Source organism: Chamaea fasciata, unplaced genomic scaffold (genome assembly GCF_029207755.1).
Source record: "Chamaea fasciata isolate MVZ Bird 193981 ecotype frontalis unplaced genomic scaffold, bChaFas1.0.hap1 SCAF_4, whole genome shotgun sequence".
NCBI classification, from domain to species: domain Eukaryota; kingdom Metazoa; phylum Chordata; class Aves; order Passeriformes; family Sylviidae; genus Chamaea; species Chamaea fasciata.
The window spans coordinates 22,268,027-22,292,570 of NW_027094089.1; the positions used below are offsets into that span (position 1 = coordinate 22,268,027).

Here is a 24,544-nt window from a genome sequence, read left to right on the forward strand (position 1 = left end):
TTCCAAATGTAGGTATAGATTCCTCGATTTGTGACTTCCCTCACGAGAACGTTGGCTTTGGTCCCAACCTTTGATGCTTCCAAAGGTTGCTCTGTAGTTGTTGCAGCTCCTTCTGCAGAACCCATACAGAATGCGAAAGCCTGTACCTTGTTCCGTAAGGTGTCTCTCACATCTGTGGTGTGTATCTTCACAGAAAGGCTCAGAGTTGATAAACATATTCTAGTAAGCTTGTGATGCTATGTGTTTCCTAAGCTGTAACTTTTTAAAATTCCCATTTCCTATGTTTCTTTGCTTCCCTCATTGGTCTCTGTGAACAATTTCTGTCATCGAGCTTTGCTTTCAACACAGGACTCCCTCTTTTTAAATAGAGTGTTGCTGATTGTAGGCTTTGTGAATTCCTAGCAGCACATTTGTTTCTTTCGGTCCTATTTACGTTCGTGTGCTTGTCTTCCTGGTCACTATTTTCTGAAAAGAAAAAATCAGATAGAATCTTTATAGTATTAATGCTTCAGCCTTGTATGTTGACTAAAGGGCATTTGCAAAATGCCTGTCTTTGCTCACCAAAGACTGTTTTTCTAGGACCTAATTGTTACCTTTTGATAAATCCTGTGCTCAATACCATTGATGTAGCTGTGTCTTGACCTGATTGTGTCAGTCTTGAGCCTTTTTATTGGTATCCTTCTTATTAAATGGCAAAAAATAGAGTTTGAAATGCTACTAAAAATGCTATAAAAGCTTTAAATAATCCTGCCAGACTTTGGAGAAGTCTGCCATCAAGAAAAAATACTGAATGATCTGAGTAGACTATTTTGAATATTCATACTGAATTGCACCACTTCTGTTTATATGCTTATATTTAAGGATAACTCTTTTTGTTCATGTATAAAGTAATTAAAAACAGATCACTACTGCAGCAACTCTGTTAAATAAGCCTCCTAAGCATTGATAGAAAGATCCCGCTGGAAAAAATCCTTGGTGATGAGGAAAGTTAATATTCTGTGATTTTAGTAAAACTGATTTCAACTCAAAATGCAGATTAGATTTAGGAACCAATTTGCATTTGCGCAGTGATAATTTTAATTAGGAAAAGTGAATTGGAACGAATTCTTTATGCTGGTGAAGTCACAGTTTTAGCAAGTCAAGTCATTCTGCTAGCATTTTTCCCTTTCCAAATACTTACTCTTCTATTTCTAAGCTATTTCACTTTAAGACAACATAAAATTGACTTGAAATCAACCATAAATTTGAATCTACTAGAGTCTTCTAAACTTTTTAACCAGCCCATTACATTTTCTTGCTAGCAAAGGAACTATAACTACATGTCTGACTGCATTTCTCCTGTTAAAACCTGGCAAGACTGCAGCTTGAAGATCATGTCAAGGCTCATTCCACCAGGAACAGAACAGCCTTGGCTGCTAGCCATAGATCTCTCCGTATCCAGGAGATTTGCAAAGTGGCCAAGTGGTGTCCTTTGCATACATTTATAAAGTGCTGGTGCTTTAGATGTAGCATCTTGATGATAAGTGGGGTTTTTTTCTTGGGGGTTGGGAGGGGAAAGGGAGGGCTTATTTTACAAGACTAAATGCTTTGAAGTACATGGGATGAAGTTTACTGGGAAACAATAAGAAAACAGATACTCCCAAAACAGGGACTCAACATTTTTCTCTCTTGTCATTTTTTAGCTTCCCAATGAACAGAAATATACTCTGCTCTAGACATCATTTATTTAAGTTGTCCACTTCTTAAAAATATTTTGTAGTAAGGAGTTATCCTAGTCTTTAATATAAACATACATGATGTACGAGGCCACACATTACTGCTTTCTCTGTAAAGGGCACTGCTGGCCTTGGTTTCTTTTGTTACTTCTTTTAAAAACATTTTATTTCCAAGGCCTCCTTTGAGCTCTTGAGCTTAAAGGCTATGAATCCACAAAATACTTGTAGATAACCAAATTACTTCCCTGCAAGATTTGTGCTTTGGAAGGAAGCAGATCCTGCCTCTTAGGTCAGAAAGATTTTGTAACTTTTTGTCTAAAATTAATCTCTAGATATTTTTAAAGGGAATTGTTGCATAAATGTCCTTCTTTTTACCCTTGAAAGTGCTGAGGCACTGCTGTCAAATGCTAGGACGTGTCTAGGTGGTTGAGTGAGGTATTTCAAAGCTCAAATTCTGTAGTTGTTCCCATGGTGGCAATATGTGTTCCAGAAGGATGATCAGAGCAGAGATGTAGATGTCTCTGAGAATAACTAACTAATCTCTTCTTTTTACCCCATTCTCACTTTATGTCATAACTTTTCAAAAAGGAATAAACAGCCTGACTTTTACTGGCCTGCAGTCACACCATGTTTATCAAACATAGATGAGAATTGCTACAAATATCTTGCTGTAACCTTGATTTTGGCTTTCATGGCTAAAGGTACTGTGGTGAAAAGGTTTCGTTATAGCAAGTGTGGTTTTACTTGCTTCCCTTCACCCCCTTCCCTGAGGATTTCTGACTGATTCCAGGGCCTCTTCTCCATTCTGAGATAGCAGTTTGTTGCCTGCTAAAGAAGGGGGAAGGCTTTCATGTGCTGCCCATTCTTCCTGATTGCTTTTTCAGGACAGGTAAAAACCACACGTATGACACTTGTTTAGTTTTTGATCTAGACCGTTCATGGCAACATTTTTAATTTCTTTCAATATCTTGAAAGTTAAATTTGCTCCTAGCAGCAAAGCATTAATGCTTACAAATACAGGATAAATTAGTGATTGAGGAATCTGATTCCACTATCTGTGGATAGTGGTTCTTGATAGGAGGGATTACCATGATAGAATTGAGCCATTGAGGAGAAGTTTCTGGTACACTGGCGTGCCACATATTGAGCCTCTCAACCTTGCACTGTCATAGTCACTTACCAAGGAAAAACTTCCAAATTGTTCCCATTTTAGATGCTTGTATTATATAATTTTGTTCTCCTTCTCTCTGAATTAGAGAGGGAAATTTTCTGACTTGTGTAAGTTCTTGACTTGAATTCTTTATTGCTAACCTTTGTCTCTTTTGTTTCATAGGAGATGATACTTTAAAGATATGGGATATTAGACAATTCAAAAAACCTCTTAATTCAGCAGATGGACTGCCCAGCTTCTTTCCAATGTAAGGGTTCTAATTTATTCCAGCTAGCAGAAATAGCAATATTTTTGCTGAATGGGAAGGGTTCTGCTGGAGTTCTTGTCCTCAGTTGTCATTAGGTCCACTATTGTGCAAAGAGGGCTGCATAAGGAGGACTGTGCAGTGACAATTCTTGTCTATTTTAGGGATTCACATTGATTCAGAAGATCTTATTTTTGTGATATTTCAGTCTCATATGTCTTAAGTCTAATTAGATTAGTAACACTTCAGGAGGCCCTTATGTGTGTAATGAGATATAGATGTAAACCTCATTCTTATTTCGTCTATGTTTAATAAAAAAAGAGCTGAATGAAAAAGTAGACATAACATGAAGGTATGTGACATGAATTCAGGTTACAGTGTCAGAAGTGCTGGCTTTATTTTACTGCATAGTGATAAGTATTGTTTTCAGTATGTTTATTGGTCTGATCTGCATTTCTTATAGCTGTAATACAGCCAAATCCCCTAGTAACAGTTTTTAATTTTGAAATAAGATCTTAGAAAGACAAGTCATGGACCGCTCAATCTTAACTGCAATTTGTAACACAGAGGAAAAGTAAACAGAAAAACATTTTTGACCAGTGTATAAACACACCACCTTGCGTCACTGCATAATGTATTGTCAGCAAAAACGGATTTCATGATTAGTACATTTTTTTACTTAATGATGACAGCTAGATTTGAAAGTACTCTTTTTTTCCCTCATATTGAAAAGCTTGCAAGAATTTTGACTGGATGAGAATTTTGCTAGAGGAGGATTTTTATTGAATTTGCCAGTTTTGTATATCCTGTGCACAACTGTAATAACAGTAACAGATAACTCTAATTGATAACTACAGCAAGATATGACATCTAACAAGAGAGCTTTTCAAACTTTGTCTGGAAAGGGCTAACAAAAAAGATTGTTATAAGGAATGCAATTTATATTTAAGTTCTCGATATGTTAATTTTTTATCTGCCCAGTCAAGTGGTTTGTTTTCCTCAACAGGACAGATTGTTGTTTCAGCCCAGATGATAAAATCCTTGTCACAGGCACCTCTGTTAAGAAAGGTGGTGGCAGTGGGAAGCTGTTTTTCTTTTATCGTGAGACCTTCCAGAAGCTGTATGAGATAGAAGTTACAGATGCGGTATGTATTTTAGTTTAATCATCTGTTCAAAATATGAATGAAACCGTTTTCATATGCTGCTTTTCCCTTATACAGGTGATCACCTACTAATAATATTGTGATTTTCCTATTCCATGATTAAGAGATAGAGCTAGAGTAACATGAATAATTGTTTCAATTAAATTAAAAAAAAAAAATAACAACAAAGTGTTTAAGCAGTAGAGCTTCCCTGCTGTGGTGTTAGCAATGCATTTCTCAAGGATTTCTGTGAATCCTAGATCTGTGAAGTGAGACATAAATCCTAAAATACATATATGTTCATGTTGTTTACTTCACCAGTTACCATGATGAAATGCCGTATTGTGATGCAATGCCATTTTGTCCATGAGACAAGATTAGTGGTTACTCTAGAATGTTTTTATAGCTTGTCTAAATGCAACAATTTGGGACAAAAAGAAGGCATCATTAAGAAATCGATCAAAAACACCATCTTCACCAGTTCCTATAGAAACCTAAAGTTGTGAACCTATAGTACAGAAGGGTCTATATATGAACTGACCACCTATGGCCTTGTAGAGAAGGGAAAAGCTTGATACCATAGATGAAAAGGTCCTGTTGTGATATACAAGTAAACTTATGGGTGATAATGAACAGGGGTTGGTGAAATTAGAACAGAATTGCCATGGATAAGTATGGCAGTGTATGCCTATATCCTTTTAGTTGTTGGAGTATGACAGATTAGCAATTTTGCAGGATACCATTTTCTCCTTCTGCACTTTTATTAAGCTGGCACAACAGGCATTCCTAGCACAGCAGGCCAAACCTCCTTCTGCTGGATGTTGTTTATACACTGCCACCTTAGTATTTGCTTTTCTTTCTGGATCCTGCTTTCTCCTTTAGTTCATCCCAAGGTGAAATCTGCTTATGGATCGATTTGTTTTATTTATGATTTTGGTTGCAGCCGTCTTGCAAATTAAAAATGCAGAATTCCTATCAAAGAAGATTTTTTTTTTTCCTAGAGCAGAAAAACACCTCTTTTCATTTTAAACAAATGTCCTGGGTTGTAGTGTAGGATGTGCACAAAGTATTCTCTCACCATCTTCATGAACTGTTGAATCCAGGTGGGGCAGTGTTTTCCCAGACCCCCTCCCTCTGGGCCATTATCTTCTGTTAATGGCCCATCAGATGCCTTGCCCATGAATCATAGATAACTGCCTCCAGGAGTTATCTCTTTTTAATGGGCCATCAAGGACCCCCTGCATGACTCATCATCCCATTGTGAGATGCTCCGCCCAGGGGGAGGAACCAAGCATTCTCACCTGGATATAATCTGGGGTTTGGGACAGTACAGGGGGCCCTGACCCACTGGATTCCCAGAGGAACAGAACTGCCAGACCTTTCTACAGGATCACTGCTTCAGGAAGACCACCTCATCTGGACTGCTTCCATCACTCTGCTCAGGTTGTATTCTGACTCTGTCAGTGGTCTTTTGTATCATTGCATCTATTTTATTTTACTTTCTTTCCATTCTTCCTATTAAATTGTATCTCTGACTTGGAGCCTCTCATTTGTTTTGCTTTCAAACCACTACATTTTTTGGTGCCCAACGTGAGGCCGGAGGCACTGAGAAAAAGTCAGAATTACAATTTTGTATTGAAGAAGACACCTGTTCGCTATGATGCTCAACATGCTTACATGTGTCTTATATCTCTCTCTCTCTATTTTTCTGCACCTGGGGCACTATCTGCCGGTCTCAATGCTCCTGCGTAGACCAGGGTATGGTACTAAAATTGCTTTATTAGTCTATTATGTCCATTGCTTGATAAACTCCGAGGCAATGAACATCATTCAGAATATATGCCCAGTTTTTTTTTTCTTGTTCTGGTCTAAGATGCTACGTCTGAGGCCTCAACAATCTCACCCAGCCCCTGTGGGGAGGGGTAAAGAATGATTTTTTCCAGCTTTTCAGGCATCACACAGTAGTTTCTGAAAATATGGAATACCCTCTGGATGCCAGGGACAGCATGATGTTAGTCCTGCTTTGTCTTCTCTGCACGGCTCGCACCACGCTTAGAATCAAAACACTACATGGTGTGATACAGCGTGTTCTGAAGGAAGAGGAAGAGGGAAAAAGAAGCAGAGCAACGATATCAGTGTCTACACAGAGTGTCACAGAGGCGAAAGGAACCAAAGGCAAGGCAACAGTGTCCTCATCTACACAGACCGTCACAGAGGAGAAAGAAGCCAAAAGTGAGGCAACAGTGTCCACATCTACGCAGACTGTCACAGAGGAGAAAGGGACTAAGGGTGCCATCAGCATCTCCACACAAACCATCACTGAACCGGAACAGCCTAAACCAGTAGCAGTTGCCCCCATTCAGAAGAAGAAATCAAGGACCAAATCAGTCTGCATAGTGACTGATGAGGGTGCAGCAGGACCTTCACACCCAGCAGAAGAGACAGAGCCAGAAATCATCACTCGCTCTCTGTCTCTGGGTGAGCTGCGTGACCTGCGAAGGGAATTCACCCACCAGACCAACGAGTCCATCCTGACCTGGCTGCTCCGCATCTGGGACGCTGCAGCCAAAGACACCATTCTGGATGGAAGTGAGGCCAGGCAACTGGGATTGTTGTCCCGGGATATGGTCATTGACCAGGGGATTGGGAAAAGCCAAGAACCTCTCAGCCTCTGGCAGCGACTGCTAACAAGTGTGAAGGATAGATACCTTTGTAAAGAAGACCTCCAAGTGCACCAAGGAAAATGGAACACAATAGAACAAGGTATCCAATGCCTGAGGGAATTGGCTGTGTTGGAGATCATTTTTTCAGAAGATGAGAAATTTCCTAAAAACCCAGATGGTGTCCAGTGCATATCACGAATGTGGTTGAGATTTGCACGGCTTGGACCCGAGATGTACTCACGTTACCTGGCAACACTGCAATGGAGGGAAGGTGAGGACAGGGTAGGTGTCTTGGCTAATAAACTAAGAATTTACGAGGACACTGTCACTGCCTCAGTTCATACCCATGTCTTGTCTGTGGAAACAAGACTGGCTGAGCAAGTCCGGAGCTTGATTGAAGAAGACCATCAGAAACTGAAAAAAGAACTTAAGGAAGAAGTTTACCGTATCCCACCAGAGCTGATGAGAGTCTCTGCCATTAGGAGCAGGCATCCCCCAGCCAGGGATAGAGGATACACACCATGAGGTAACCTCTGGTCTTTTCTTCGGGAGCATGGAGAAGACATGAGGAAGTGGAATGGAAAACCCACCTCCTCCTTAGCAGCCCGGGTACGTGAACTGAAAAGAGAAACACCTACCACAAAGAGCCCAACTAGAATCAATGTTGCTCCGGTCTCTCATGCACAGAACTCCGGACGGTACAGGAATGATGATATGACTGATCCTCTTGAAGAAACCTCAGAAACATATTTACAAGAAGAGAGCAATGTATGCCATGACCAGGAATAGGGGGGCCCTGCCTCTAGCCAGGTAGAGGAAAGGGACAATCGGATCTACTGGACTGTGTGGATCCGATGGCCTGGAACATCTGACCCACAAAAATATATGACGTTGGTTGACACTGCGGCCCAATGTACCATGATGCTATCAAGGTATGTAGGAACAGAATCCATTTCTATTTCTGGGGTGACAGGAGGCTCCCAGCAACTGACTGTATTAGAGGCTGAAGTGAGTTTAACTGGGAACGGGTGGCAAAAACACCCCATCAGAGCTGGCCCAGAGGCCCCATGCATTTTGGGCATAGACTATCTCAGGAATGGGTATTTCAAAGACTCAAAAGGGTATTGCTGGGCTTTTGGAATAGCTGCAGTGGAGAAAGAAGACATCAGACAGTTGAATACTTTGCCTGGTCTCTCAGATGACCCCTCTGCTGTGGGACTGCTGAGAGTCGAAGAACAAAAGGTACCAACCGCCACAGCAACAGTGCACCGTCAGCAATACCAGACTGACAGAGACTCTGTGATTCCCATACATGAGATGATTTGTGAACTGGAGAGCCAAGGGGTGGTTAGTAAGGCTCATTCACCTTTCAACAGCCCTATATGGCCCGTGTGTAAGTCCAGTGGAGAATGGAGACTGACAGTGGATTACCGTGGCCTGAATGAAGTCACGCCACCACTGAGCGCTGCCGTACCAGACATGTTAGAGCTTCAGTATGAGCTGGAGTCCAAGGCAGCAAAGTGGTATGCGACCATCAATATTGCCAATGCATTCTTCTCCATTCCTTTGGCAGCAGAGTGCAGGCCTCAGTTCGCTTTCACCTGGAGGGGTGTGCAGTACACCTGGAACCGACTGCCCCAGGGGTGAAAGCACAGTCCCACCATTTGCCATGGACTGATCCAGGCTGCACTGGAGAAGGGTGAGGCTCTGGAACATCTGCAGTGCATCGATGACATCATTGTATGGGGGAACACCCCAGGGGAGGTCTTTGAGAAAGGAGAGAAGATTATCCAAATTCTGCTGAAATCGGGTTTTGCCATTAAACGAAGTAAGGTTAAGGGACCAGCTCAAGAAATCCAGTTCCTGGGAGTCAAGTGGCAAGATGGACATCGCCAAATCCCCACAGAGATAATCAACAAGATCACTGCCATGTCCCCACCTACCAACAAGAAGGAAACACAAGCTTTCCTAGGTGCCATAGGATTTTGGAGGATGCACATTCCTGGGTACAGTCAGATAGTGAGCCCTCTCTACCTGGTTACCCACAAGAAAAACGATTTCCACTGGGGCCCTGAACAGCAACACACCTTTGCCCAGATCAAGCAGGAGATTGCTCACACAGTAGCCCTTGGCCCCGTCAGGACGGGACCAGATGTGAAGAATGTGCTTTACTCTGCAGCCAGGAACAATGGCTTGTCCTGGAGCCTTTGGCAGAAGGTGCCTGCGGAGACTCGAGTCCGACCACTGGGATTCTGGAGCAGAAGTTACAGAGGCTCCGAAGCCAACTACATTCCCACAGAGAAGGAAATCTTGGGCGCCTATGAAGGAGTTCAAGCTGCCTCAGAAGAGATTGGCACTGAAACACAGCTGCTTTTGGCAGCCCGACTACCGGTGCTGGGGTGGATGTTCAAGGGGAAGGTTTCTTCCACGCATCATGCCACTGACACCACATGGAGAAAATGGATTGCCCTCATTACAGTGTGCCCGTATTGGAAACCCAAATCGCCCTGGGATTCTGGAAATTATAACAAATTGGCTGGAAGGTGAGACTTTTGGATTATCGTCTGAAGAAGAAGAAGAGCAAGTGACATGTGCCGAGGAAGCCCCACCATATAATGAGCTACTGGAGACTGAAAGATTATATGCTCTGTGTCACTGATGGCTCCTGCCGAATTGTAAGCGCTAACCAGACATGGAAAGCTGCAGTGTGGAGCCCCACATGACGAGTTGCACAAGCTACCGAGGGACAAGGTGGATCAAGTCAGGTTGCAGAGCTTAAAGCTGTCCAGCTGGCATTGGATATTGCTGAACGAGAGAAGTGGCCAAGGCTCTATCTCTACACTGACTCATGGATGGTAGCTAATGCTCTGTGGGGATGGCTGAATTGATGGAAAAAGGCCAACTGGCAGCGCAGAGGAAAACCCATCTGGGCCGCTGAGATTTGGCAAGACATCGCCACCTGAGTAGGGAGACTGATAGTAAAAGTTCGACATGTGGATGCGCACGTACCTAAGAGCCGGGCTAATGAAGAGCATCGCAACAACGAGCAAGTGGACAAATCTGCCAAGGTGAAAGTATCACAAGTGGATCTAGACTGGCAGCACAAGGGAGAATTGTTCCTAGCTTGTTGGGCCCGTGATGCCTCTGATCATCAGGGAAGAGATGCAACATACCGATGGGCCCGTGACCGAGGGGTGGACCTTACAATGGACTGCATCTCACAGGTCATCCACAACTGTGAGACCTGCGCTGCAATCAAACAGGCCAAGTGAGTGAAGCCTCTGTGGTATGGTGGACGATGGCTGAAGTACAGGTATGGGGAAGCCTGGCAAATTGACTACATCACCCTTCCCCAAACCAGCCAAGGAAAGTGCTACGTTCTGACCATGGTGGAAGCAACCACTGGATGGCTGGAGACCTACCCTGTGCCTCATGCTACTGCCTGGAACACAGTTTTGGGCCTTGAAAAGCAAGTCCTGTGCAGACACGGCATCCCTGAGAGAATTGAGTCGGACAATGGGACCCATTTCAAGAATGGCCTTATAAACACCTGGGCTAGGGAACATGGTATCGAATGGAAATATCAAATTCCTTATCAGGCACCAGCTGCTGGGAAAGTTGAACGGTGCAATGGACTACTAAAGACTGCCCTGAAGGCACTTGGTGGGGGGACCTTCAAGAATTGCGAAATAAACTTAGCCAAAGCCACCTGGATGGTCAACACTTGAGGATCCATCAATCGAGCTGGTCCTGCCCAGTCTGAACCCTTGCACACAGTGGATGGAAACAAAGTCCCTGTGGTACGCATGAAAGGCATTTTAGGAAAGACGGTTTGGATTAATCCCACCTCAGGCAAAGGCAGACCCATCCATGGGATTGTCTTTGCTCAAGGACCTGGTTGCACTTGTTGGGTAATGCAGAAATATGGGGAAACCCATTGTGTACCACAGGGAGACCTAATTTTAAGTGAGAACAATGTGTAAGGTTTCATTCTGTATGTATATATGTATATCTATGTATGTATATGTAAATCTCTGTAAGAATGTATTGATTTGGGTATGATGTAGATGGTAATAGAATAAGGAGTGGATTATGTCCTGGGTTATAGTATAGGATGTGCAGAAAGTATTCTCACCATCTTCATGAACTGTTGAATCCAGGTGGGGCAGTGTTTTCCCAGACCCCCTTCCTCTGGGCCATTATCTTCTGTTAATGGCCCATCAGATGCCTTGCCCATGACTCACAGATAACTGCCTCCAGGAGTTATCTCTTTTTAATGGGCCATCAAGGACCCCCTGCATGACCCGTCATCCGATTGTGAGATGCTCCATCCAGGGGGAGAAACCAAGCATTCTCACCTGGATATAATCTGGGGTTTGGGACAGTACAGGGGGCCCTGACCCACTGGATTCCCAGAGGAACACAGCTACCAGACCTTTCTACAGGATCACTGCTTCAGGAAGACCACCTCATCTGGACTGCTTCCATCACTCTGCTCAGGTTGTATTCTTACTCTGTCAGTGGTCTTTTGTATTATTGCATCTATTTTATTTTACTTACTTTCCTTTTTTCCTATTAAATTGTATCTCTGACTTGGAGCCTTTCATTTGTTTTGCTTTCAAACCACTACCGCATATCATTTAAATACGAAGAGGTTTTTTATGACTTTGCAAGTTTTACTTAGTACTTAATGATTTCTCCAAATATAGGAGAAATTGACTTTTACATTTTTCTCCTGTGGAACATACCAAACCATAAACCAAACTTAACTCATGAGAATTTCTAGGGGATTTTTATCTTCTGATACAGGCCTTTTAACCAAGTATTTATAACCTTTTTCTGAGACAAAACATGAATAACTCCTCAGTATCTCCTCTGAAACTTCACAACAGAGAAGAGGAACACAACTAAGTAACATAAAGTGCAAGAAGTAGATTTTTGTTTGATTTTTTTAGACAGGAGCTCTCCTGTCCATGGGCACCAGAAACAAAATAGTTTTATAATTCACATATAAACAAATAGTTTTATAATTAATTACAAACAAAATAGTTTTATAATGAAATTAATTTCTAAGGAAAACTCCTTAGACTTGAGTGTTTGGAGGTGGTCATCATGGCATTTCCTTTTAGTAGTGGTCATGTCAGTAACAGTGTGCAAAAACTTCACTTAAGCTCTAAGACTGCAAGGAGGAATTTGTCAGTGGTGGATCCTGTACCTCCAAAAACTCTTAAATAGTGAGAAATACTGCTCGACAGTTTCCTTTTTTTTGCATTCAAAGAAAATATTATTTTCATTTGGTAACTTTGTCTTCTAAGTCTTGGAAATAAATGGTCTGTTTACCTGCCAAGATAGATCATGCTATAGGGGAGTCCACAAAAGATCTCTTTGCTCTCAGTTTCTCTCAGCATCAAGAGCTAAATTTATATTGTTTGCTTAAAAATATGAAAGAGACATGGAACAAAGACTCAACAGTAGGAAACTGTCAATAAACATCTTCATTGGGGCCACTAATATAGGAAAATCTCAAGTATGTGTACAAGTCTAACCAGTTTCATAATTTTATACTATGAGTTTGTATAGGTGCTGATATTTATATGGTGCTTTTTAAGATTGTAGTAAATCACTTTGGTCTGTAGAGTTTTAGTGCTGCTGGTTTTCTTCATTTTTAGTTATAAAATTTAAGACTGTCATTCTTCTGCTTTGCATATAGTGGAAATGAAAATAGTGGAACTAATAGGTGAAGAATTGAGACAAATAATAATCTTATGACATAATTTTCAGTGAGTCAGCACTACCAATACCTGTACAACAAGTCTGTCTATCTTACAACTTTAGCTCTACACATCTAAGGAAAACACAGTTTAGCATATCAATCTGAATCTAAAAGAGGAAAAATTCCTATAAGTGGTCTTACAAAATAAAAGTGTGTATTTTTTCAAGGTCTTTCTACTGCTTGTATCTTTTGGCTTTTCCATTAGCGTTCTTTAGTTGTTCTTCCCAAATTACTGTCTTTGATGAAATATAAATGCATAAAGGCATGCTAAAAGCAAATGAATTTTCAAGAAGCTGGCTCTTATGTTTTGTAAGCAGTAAATGCTGTTTGTTGGAAAGATCATTGGTCTGTAAACTGGGAGATTGATATCTTGTGTGTAGTTTATCAAAGCATTTTTTTCAGCAGTGCAGTAATTAGTTTCTTTCTACCAGCTGCTTTCCTGGTTTCCATTTTTTCCTTATATTCTCAAAAATAGCAGTTAGCATTTAGCATCAGTGTAATTAAAAATAAACACATAATGCTATCCAAGACTTCAGTTTGTTTTCTGAAACTAAGTGTTATAAGTCTTTACATTTTCCATGTTACCTAATGCGGAAATATGTAATTTTACTCTTTCTATTTTGGATATCTTTAGGCATTGCAGAGTTAAAGTTATGCTATATGTGTAATAAAAGTACACCACAAATGCACAAATGCAAAGAGCCTGATCTGCTCTAATTCCTAATGAAATAATTTCAGTGATTTCAGTGAGCTTTAGTCCATATTGCTAGAGAAAAAAGGCATCTTTAGTTAACTTTTTGAAGGCAATTGTGTGAGTTTAGTGGTAGAAGGTATATAATCAGAGTAACAGAAAATCTGCTGTGAAGAAAAAGTATAAACTATTCATGTGTTACTTGTTCAATTTCACAAGGATTTTTTAAAGGGAAATGCCAGCAAGCCTAGAAAATTGAAAAGCAGTAAAGAGCAGTAAACATTATTTTAAACCCTCTTGGTAAATAGCCAGTGAAATTGGCCTGTGAGTGAACTTAGTGGGTATTGAGAAAATATTTAATGGGAATGTTTGACCAAAGCTGTGTCTGGCATTCCTTTCCATCATACCACACAAACCTTTTTTCACCTTTTCTTTCAAGTTTTCATGGGAAAATCCATTACTGTTTCAGAGCTGCTGAAGTGAAACCTTGTGGTTTTACTAATGGACTAGCAGTCTGATTAGCTTCTGCTGTTGTGGCTAGGTATACAATATTAATTTGCTTTTTTTCTCTTGTATTAATGTATTGGGTTTTTGTTTCACAGACACAATCTATGCTTAAACAGCTGTGTTGTTGTGTCCACTCCTGAACACCATCCCAGCCTGTAGGCATTGGGATTTCTGTAGAATTCAAGCTTCTTAGATAAATAGCAATACTTTTGGAAGAAAACTAATGTCAAAAGAGGTGGAGACCATGGGCTCTGAATATGGCCAGTAGCTGGAGGGAGTGTAAACAGGACAAAGGCAAAATTGTTTGTGCTTCTCTAACCATCTTTTCTGCTTCTAGTGACTGCTGTTTTCGAGATATCTTGATGCAGATAAAGGAATTTTGCAGTTAATAGCACTCAGTGAAATTTTTTTTCCATGAGTGTATCAAGGAGAGAAATCACCTGTGCTGCAGGTTGTGGCAGGGTCCTTTACTTACTGCAGATTATGTCAAAATTGCATCAGGGTGGGAGCTCCTGCATCAGGGTGGGAGCTCCTGCCTCTGCCATGCTCACAAGAAAGCTGATGCTCTGTGTGCAGTACCCCAGCCTTGCTCTGGCTTGGTGTGTACACATACAGTTTGAGATTTTGAGAGCTTTGTACTGTGACAATGGTTGTGTTTACTAAACTGTACAGAATTCCCCCTTTCTAATGGAATTTGAAAAAGTCCTGTTATGAATGTTCAGCCTTTTCCTAGTTTTTCTGTTTCTTTTTCTTCTATCTTGACAGTGTTATTTATGAAAGGTTCTTGCGCTCTCACCTCAAATGTTCACAATAAAAGATGTTTATTAAACTTTCTTGATTTGAACATTAGAGGCTTATTTAATCTGAAATACCTGTAATTGCACGCAGAACCTTTCTCATTTTACATTGATAAGGAGACTTAAACAGGTGGCAGGAAACAATACTACCAGAATATGGGGGTACAGAGCTTATGTCCAGAAGCTCAGAGGCCATTTCCCTTTCTTTTCGTCAGGTAGTATGAGAGGTAGGAAGACCTGTGGCTGCTGTGGAATGAGGTCTCATCTTTGGGATATGCAGTCTAGAAGGGAAGGGAAACTTCACTGCCAGATGAAAGCCAAGGAGGGTTTATTCCTAATTCTTGCTTTGGTTATGCAAGCATGAGATCTTCATGGGAACCAGTTATAAATACCTAGTGTATGGGAAAAAGAATTGGGTACACAACATTTCCCCCAATGTCAGTTTAATTTAAAATAGCTGTGGATAGGCACTTGAATCACTCTCACATGTCTGTCATTCATTTGGCTACTTCCAACAGATCACCCAGTAGTTATCCTTATTACAGACAAGATTGATCTTGGCAGCAGTAGAGTACTCATTTTCCCCATATGGAAGGGACAAGTATTACACCCTGTTACTGCCAAGCAAGAAGGAGCACTGAGAAAGAAGTAAAAAAAAAAAAAAAGAAAAGAAGTTGTATAGTTACAGGAATTGCTGATTTTTAATGAAAATTGAAGTAATAATTTAATTTAAAAGTGGGTCTGGATGATGAGTTTGTGTACATTATAAAATGAGATATGGAAGTTTTTAAAATATCCCACAGATTTTTGTAGATAAGCAAAAATCCAAAACCATATTTCTATGGTTGTTTTGGGAAACCTATTTCTGTTAGGAGGATTCTTCAATATTTTCTTAGTTTCTCAAATGTAAGCAAAAGTTAAATTATTAAATACTTCTGAAAATACCTTTGAGGGATGTTTCAGGAAGGTCTTCCGAGTCAAGCTATAAATAAAGCTTCCTTTTAGATGAAAGAGTGAAAAGGAAAGAAGGAATAAGGAAAATTAATCTTCCACCATCCTTTATGCATGGTTGATATAGGATTGCAATATTTCTTTCCTTGACCTTAAACAATATCATTTACTTTTTGTAAGGTACAGTAATATGGTAAAGGGCTTTCCCACTGTGGCCCATTTCACTAAGATTTAAAGCTTTTGAATTTAAGAAAATTAAATCCTTTTAACTTCTGGAAGAGATCATCATGCAACTTCTGGTTTGGGTTTGTTTTGTTTTTTTTTTTTTTTTTAAAGCCATTTGTTTTATTTTAAAGGGAAATCCATATTTTCCACAGCAGGTAAGTTAATACAATATTTAAGGCCCAGTAAATTTATGTGTCTTTTAAAGTGAACAAAAAACCCCTCTAGTATAAGAGGTGAATCACAGGAATGTGTTTTCTTTAACAGTGCGGTAACCTGTCAATTTTTATTTTCTGCTTCCATATATGTAATGACAGTGTGGTCCTTCCCTTTAAGTATTCTGGAGTAGCATGTACTGTGTTTTAGGGGAGCTGTCACTGGAGGTTTGAGGTATGCAAGAGTAATAAACTGTGAGGGTTTTGTCCCTGTAACAGGGGGCGGGAATGTACATGAAGGTTGTCTCCCTTAGTTTTATGATATCTGGAGATGAAAGTGTGGCTGTAATTTTAACAGACTAGGTGTTTAAAAATGCCTGACATTACAGTTACAAGGGAAACAGGTTGCCACCTTGATTAAGTTACTTTTTTATTCATCAAAAAGAAAAATACTGTTCAGTGGCTCCATGCACTTGTAAAAACATATTTTATAGCTGTACCTTGAAAGTTGAGTGGTACAACATTATTATCCATGTTTTCTGTATTGAAATCCTTCTTTAAAATATTGGCCTCTGAAAATATTTCGGGGTATTTCTGGTTTCTGCATAAAAATGGTAAGTTTTATCCATTTCTGGTCCCTTTTCTATTGAATATTTTCACACATATGTCACAAAGGAAAAACATTAGTATTCTTTCCTCCACTACTGTATTCTCCTGAGTATTTTAAATCTAATGATAGCAGGTCACTACATTTTAGATACTCCCTAACCTCCCACCTTATTTATTGTAGTTGGCTCTTTTCCTTGGAAGAGCTCCAGGGGAATCTTGAACGTGAAGATTTTTGCAATTGGGATTTACAGTAGATTTTTAGATACACTATTGGTACATTTCTATTATGTCAGCAGCCTTTTGTAAAAGCAGAGCATGCTTCATATGAACATGTAAGTGTTAAGCATATTTTTGCTCAAAAGAGGAAACAAGGTGGAAGCATTTGTTATTCAGCTTGGCAGACGTTTGATAATGGCATACTTCTAAATCTGTTGTTTAACTATTAATTTATTATTTAAAATTCAGCAGTTGTATAAGAGTTGCACAGTTTTATCCCCTCTTCTGGTGCTTCCAGGAGATGGACCAGCTGTTGCAAGCCAGGTAGATGGGTGTTGTATCACCACTGTGCCCTAAGACGCCAGTGGAAAGAGATTACAGAGTGTGCAGTGGGAATTGGTATAACCTCTGAGCAGCACTGCTTCTCTGTCATTCTGAAGGCAGAAATTCTGTAGCTCTTGGAGGGCAACAGGTGGTTAATGCAGCTAATGTTTCATGAAAATCATCTGCAGAGAAATCAACAGCAGGAGAAGGAAAGAACTATGTATATTAAAGTATTTCCTTATAATGCTAACTTTATTGGTGCCTTTTACTCTCCATCGTGCACTTTAACCATCATTATCAATGATCTTTGATTATTGTATAGAAATGATGGTATTTCTGCAGGTTTGATTGCTATTATCTACGGATTAGAATTTCAAGTTTCCTACTTTTTTTTTTTTTAAATTTTCCTTAAAATTACAGTTGCTTAGAGCTGGAGAGACATTATTTGTTAAAATGGGTGAAAATTTGTTGAAACACTTGCCTAAAAGCCCTTAGGCCTGTTTCTGAACTTCATGGAGTATGCATGAGAGAAGTGTTTTCTTTTAAAGCATTGAGATCTTTGAGACAGGAAGAAGTTACTCTGTTTATAAGTTAGAATGCATATAAATCTCTCCTCATAATGAGATTTTTAGTGTATTTTGATTCGTTTTCCTCTCTTTTCTCAAGTAGTATACGCATTCTTGCAGGGATATATAAAATGAAACGTGGTAGAGAGCTTTTTGGTCCGTAGAAACTGTGAGCCACATAAAACATGTCTGTGAAAATTTGTACAAAGAATAGATTCATATCCACTGCACAGCAGTCTAAATATTTGAAATTTCTAAATGGTTCCGTGCCTTTATTATAAAATGGAAAAGGTTGAGAGCTCTGTTTTAATATCTTTCCTAATTGTGGAAGTTTAAAAGTGGTGGTAACCAAACAGGGATGGACAACAATCATGTGGTAGTGGGAAGCTGTCTTCAGTAGGTGACATCTAAACATTTGATGTTTTATTCAAAGACAGAGAAACTCTTAATAAATGGAGGTGTTTTCCTGAAATAACTTGGTACATTTCCCTTCTCTTACGGGGAAACATATTGCTAAAGTCAGAAGGACTTAATGTGCAAGTCCTAGAGCTATGGAAGAGAAAGCTGAAATGCCACACTGAGATTTCAACCCTCTATCCAGCCCAAGTCTGAAATTGCTTACGCCTCTCAAATTCAAGTGTTATATAGGCTTAGTTAACAGATTATGTTAATTGGAAAGGTAAATGCTTTTTATTATAAGCCTCCTAAGTAGTATTATTTATTACGTTTTGAGCTCCTGTGCATTTAAAAGATACTGCAAACAGTTCTTCACTGTAAATACATAGAGAGTTTTATAGCAGAAAAGGCAGATTAGATGTGCTAAATACACTAGTTGCATGCATACTTGCACAGATTTTAGTAGGCAAAGCTTTTTTCAGAAAGACTGGAATTTGTAGTGATTACATTCAAGACAAATACTCTATTTAGTCAGAAAAGCCCCACTTGGCGTCTGCTGGGGTCACCTGTCCTTACAGAATCCATGACCATGGTCAGATGGTCATTTTACATGTTTGCTGTCTTCCCTGCTGACGTGTCACTTATCTGACTGCCTGAACCACAAAGTGCAGCAAATCCAAGCAGTGCTGTTCAAACAGAGCCCATCACATACTGTCACAACCACTGAAGCAAAGTTTGCACATGGGAAAGAGAGAAGGTTTGTTTAGGTTTTTCTTCTCCTGGCTGAAAGTATTTTCTTAGGGCAGCAGCTCTTGCTTTTACTTTTTATTGTACAGCTTGAGAACAGATTCTGAGGAATTATTTATTAGATTGTAGGTCAAGAAAGGGGTAAGCAATAAGAGCGAATATAGAGTTTTTTCTGTTTAATGCCTCTTCAGTTTTTCACTATTTCCAGAGCTGGACCTGATCTTTGAAGTGAAGGTTTTCAGGATTTGTTGGGCAGTTTTAGACGTCCATGTCTGGTGTATTCTTTCTGCACTGGGAGTATCCAATAGGAGTACCAGGATTCTTTATCTTGAACTGTGGATTTTATCTAAGTAGCACAACATACTGTAATATAGATACTCATTAGTTTTCTGTTTTTCTTTTATAGCTATTTTAGCCACTGTAGGCTGTAGAGATTCACCTGACCAAATATAGATGTCTACAGCTGATCCAGTCACCCTAGGCTCCTTTTCTGATCAACAGAGAAAAATAAACATATTCAGACTGTGATTTTATCCCATCCTAAAATAGATCTCTAAAATAGGTTAGCTGAAGTCCACTGTAAAATGCTTGTATCTCTCTGTTAACTTTAAAGGGAGACATTTGTAGACATTTAAAGAATAGATCTCCGAAGATTAGAAGTGTAGACATGTTAAGTTTGATGATACAAGTCCCACCTAAACTCTTCACTTAACTCTGTGGGTGTTTATTGTCTTCTACTAAAGTGCTGGTACATTTAATCTCTCATTTCTGACCTTGCCAATAGCAAAGTAGGAGATAATGGGTTAGTTTTGCATTCATTTCTGTTGATTTAAGGATTTTTGACTGTAGGCAATTTTCAGGACAAAAGCCTGCCACTCTATGAAAGGCTTGTGCTAGCTGAGAGCGAAGCCTACGCTCTTACTTGCACCTGATTTCCCAACAACTGTCAAAACATCAGCAGCTTCACCATGGAGTTACTGAACTTCATCTAAATTGTAGCACTTTTAAAGAAACATCCAACGCTCATGAATTTCTGCTTCATAGGTTAGAGATGTGTGAAAACCTAGGATTAGCATGTTTCCATTTTCAGTATTTATCTGGAATTAGCAGTAAAAATACTAATTTCTAGTGGCTGTTTGGAAGATCACTTTTTATTTTCTCTGTTTTAGGTGGAATGTTGGCTGCACATTCAGCATGGGGAAAATATGAATACTAGCTGTATGTCAGCATCATTCAGTAGTGATTTACAGCTTCTCAGTGTAGTTTCATGTAGGGATGGAAGTAGATAGATGAAGTCTGCAAAGCAGATTTGTTGTCAGTGTTTTCATTTAAATAGTTTGCACTAATAGCCATGGGAGGAGACAATAATTTAGTGAATTTAGCCTAAAAGTCTGATAGCTGCTCTTAACTGATTAGTCATTTCTGGTGTTTTGGAGCAAGTGCATAAGCCAGTTGAAAGTCAAGAACAACCAGAAAAGAATGAAAGTGTATCCCTGGAGTGAAAAGAAAGAAAAATGGAAAATGTTTATTCCAAGAGTGCATAACGGATGGAAACATGTCTTTCTTACCTCTTTCCTGCATGGCTGAAGATTTACTAATGAACTTGAAAAAGCTGATACCTTATCATGTGTTATCTGAAAATACACTTTACATTAAAATGTTCATTTTCAAAGATAAGTGCATGTTACTTAACCTTACAGCTTAACTGTCTTTAGGGAGAAAGGGTAGTTTCCAAAGAAAACAGTGCCTGACTGAGAAGCACTAAGACCTCCTGAAGGAGGGAAAAGAAATTAAAACATCAGTGTAAAATATGGTCCCTCTTTTTGCAGTAGCAAGAAAAGAATATCAGTCCGATTGACCTAAGTGCTCTAGAAGTGTACGGTGATTCCTGTTCATGTCAAAATTATGAAAGTTCTTGGAATATTTTGGAAAACAGTAAAATCATTATCATGCTAGTCTTGCAATTATGACCTCCATATGCATACACACATACATGTCTGTTTAATAAAATTTTGTTAACAGAAAAAGGTTAACTGTTATCCTGGAGCTTGTTTACATAAAAAGTTGATGAGATTTTGTTGGATCTCAGCTGAAAGGGATCAAGTTTAAAAAAATAAATCAGTGCCTTTGTACAACATCAGCTCATAGACATGTGAAATGTTAGTATAGGAATTCAAGAAGGCAGTGATGGACAGAAACCTGAATCTTCCCTTAATCTTTTTCAGCACAGTGAAGGAGGATAGAGGTGAATAATGCTTTCAAGACACATTCTTTATATATGTTCTTTTTATTTTGTTACGTAATGAGCAACCTCATATTTTAGTAGACTCAAAAGATGTTAGTGAGATTAAGTGACTGCTCAGGCTCTGGAATGCTGCAGAAAAATCTTTTAGGTCTAAGATGTAACATTTATGGGAAGACTCTATGTACTTTGTAATTCTCAGGAATTAAGAATACTTGCTGCATTAGCTCATTCATATTTTTTTCTTTATATGTTTTATCACAGTGCATCCTCTCTGAAGGTTCTCACAATCCAGATAATCACTGCCAATGTGTGATCTCTAACCATTCATAATCCCTCTTACTAGAAATTATTAACCTTTCTTTGTTGCCTAGCATGTACTGACCCCTTCTGAGACTGCACTTTCCTGGATCAACTCTACCCCCACTCTAAAATAGAGTGTTTTTATCTGAAGCGTGGGCCAGGGAACTGAGTTTTGCCTTTCCTGCTGCAGTCTCAAACCATCTTTATAAGCAAAGATCCAGGAAAATTCTTCCAGTCCTTGACAACAGTCTATAGTTTTATGGCCTTACCAGCTTCATAGTTTCATCTTAGGGGGTAAATTTTCCACTCTTACGCCACAAATCATTTAAATCTTTCTTGCTGACCTTATAAAATGCCCTCTCTGCATTGTTTACTCCTGTTGGGGTGTTGCCCAAGTGATCTGAACAGTTTCGGTTGAGGTAATTAACTCAGATTTTGCTTGCTGACAAATCTGCTTCAGTTAGTCTTCACTGTGCCTGTTAAACACAGGGCTGTATTCCTGGGCCAGAATAAATGTCCCATTCTGTATTACAGAAAATGAGGGTTCAGTTTCTCATTTAGAAGCAATGTTAACTCTTGTCAAAGCACTATCACTTGTTCAGACCAGGAAAGCCATGTGTGTAGTTGCCTAGTGAGCTCACCTAGATGGAGAAATAATCTGTCAGAAAAATTATTTGGTGTTTTTTACTGTTTACCTGCAGCAACAGCTCTGCTTATATGATTTGAAGGGAAATACAGAGGTGAGAACAGACTTATTGGGGTGAGACTGTTTGGGAACCACCCCAGAACTGCCTACAGACAATGACACCCATTGAATCTTTTCTAACCTCTTTCACAGTGAGAATCAAGAAGGTAAATTTGCAGTGTTGCTCTTTTGGGTATTATTTTTAATATTTTCCCTGTCTGTTTTCACAAAAATATTTTCACAATATTTTCCCAGTATTTCCCAATGAGAGCTACTGTGTTTGTATATGCAATAGACATTGCCAAAGACTTTTCCAATTGATTTCATTTATAGAACTTAATCCTTTTGCCGTAGCAAAAGTACAAGGCAACTTTTAAATCCTTGCTAGCAATTATCTGCTGTAATTTTCTTAAAATCACAAAGCTGGCCACATCAGTCTATGGAAAAATTCGTTTCAGGATTTTTGTGATAGGCTTCCAGGACTTCATGCTCCAAAAGCATTGTATCCAAAACATTCAGCCATCACAGAAATCTTTTTTTTTTTCAAATGGTGAAGATGTTTATGTGATGATACATTCTGTATTTTATCATTCTTATTTATGATAAGACATTTTCCATTTGGTAAGCTATGACTTGGATTTTTTTTTTGTTTTCATAATCTGCATAGGTTTTTCTTGTTTTAAATGAAATAAAATGATTTGGAGTTTGTGGTTGGGTTTTTGGTTTTTTTTTATGGTAGGGCTGGTTGTACATTGAAACAGATTGTTGGAAGAGGCTGTTGAGTTTCCATCCTGGGAAATATTCAAAAACAAACAGGCTGATATTCTGAGCTGTCTGTAGTATCTGACTATGCTTGGAGCAGGATGGTTGGATTAGTCATCTCTAGAGCTCTCTTCCAACCACAACCATTCCAGAGTGTAAAATTCTGTATCAGTAGGCAGGTGCCTACCTACATGCACATGTAGGCAAAGGCAAGAAAACAATTTTGTTTGCAATTAACATACTTATTTGCCTGGAGAGCTGGGAGGTAGGACCTTCTTTAAGATGGAACTTGATGTTTAGCATTTCCAGTGATAAAGATGTCTACCTGAGTTATTTGAGGTGGAACTAGTTGAGAAGTTAGAGGCATTAAAGAATAAATCCGCTTTAAGTGTTAATTATTTTTGTGTGGTAAAGATTCTCCTTACCGTTCCCTTCAGTATTAAGACCTAGCCTACAATGATCTGTTTGTTGTACAGTTAATTAGAATTTTGACTTGTTTGGGATTAAATGACTGGGAAAATTTTTTAGGATATAGTTCAGGGATTCAGTATTTTGGTATTTTTGAAGTATTTTCAGTTTCTAAAATAATCTGAAAACCACAGAAGTAGTTTTTATTATTTTTATAAAGTAGATTGATAGTAGTGGATTGATAAAATTACTTGCCTACTCAGAGCTTGAGTTTGTTTGGTTTTTAACAAATTATATTCTGGGAACATTTTACAGTTTCAGAAGATTTATAGGGCTACATTTAATGGCAGTTTCTTTTGCCTGCTCTGTAGCACGTGCCATGGTAGTTTTAAGTGTATTGTGCATGTTTGACAAGTTAGAAACTCAGCAAACCCCATCAGTGCTGAGTCGCACTGTCTCAGGCTTGTTTTTGTTGGCTGGTATCCACTGCCATGCTATAAAATACATTTACTTGACAGAAGAAAGTGGAGAACCACATTAACTACAGAGTTTAAAAAGGCTGACTAACCACATGCAATAAATATTAATAAAAGAAAAGGCCACCCACCTTTGACCTTCAATACTTTTTACTGGCTTTGGCGTTTTAGAGTTACTTTAGCATTTTGAGCATTACATAACAGTATGTAAGACTCTTACTTAAATCCAACAACTTATTAGCAACTCTGTATTGTGTACTCCACATTTACCTGTAAAAATGTTGTTCTGTAATTGTCTTGTAATAAGCAAACCAGGTTTATTTGTATCTGTAAGTAAACAGGAAAGTGTAATGTTGTATATGTGTAGAAGGAGGATGCATTGCTGGGGAGCCTTGTAAAGAACGGCTGTTTGATTAATGAAACTTCATCTCACTCAGTTGTCCTTCTTAAAATAGAAGCAGAGAATACAATGCAGAAAAAAACAGCTCAGGAGATTGTCATGCATCATCTTGTGGTTCTGATTCATGATGGCTGAATGGGCTTCAGAATTTCTTCAGTATTTTTGATGTTATGTGCCTCATAGCATCAAAAAAAGGGAGGCTGGACCAAATCAAAAATAGTATGGAACATGCAATGGGAAGTGGAGGGAGAAGAAAGGGAAGGCTAGAAAAGAGAGCATTGTTCCATGAAATACTAACAAGATAATGCATCTTGCTAGCTCTAGATACATTTGTTGCATAAGTGGCACAAACCAACTTCAGCCTTGGACAACATCCATT

General features: G+C 39.2%; 1 protein-coding gene across 1 annotated transcript in view; it reads left to right on the forward strand.

The window, feature by feature from the left end:
- The window catches only part of WDR70 (WD repeat domain 70), a 135,216-nt gene that overhangs the window by 96,358 nt on the left and 14,314 nt on the right, over window positions 1-24,544 (forward strand). Inside the window, exons 12-13 of the mRNA XM_066181071.1 lie at window positions 3,049-3,133; window positions 4,137-4,275. Of these exons, the coding sequence (XP_066037168.1) occupies window positions 3,049-3,133; window positions 4,137-4,275 (224 nt within the window). The remainder of the gene's footprint in view (window positions 1-3,048; window positions 3,134-4,136; window positions 4,276-24,544) is intronic.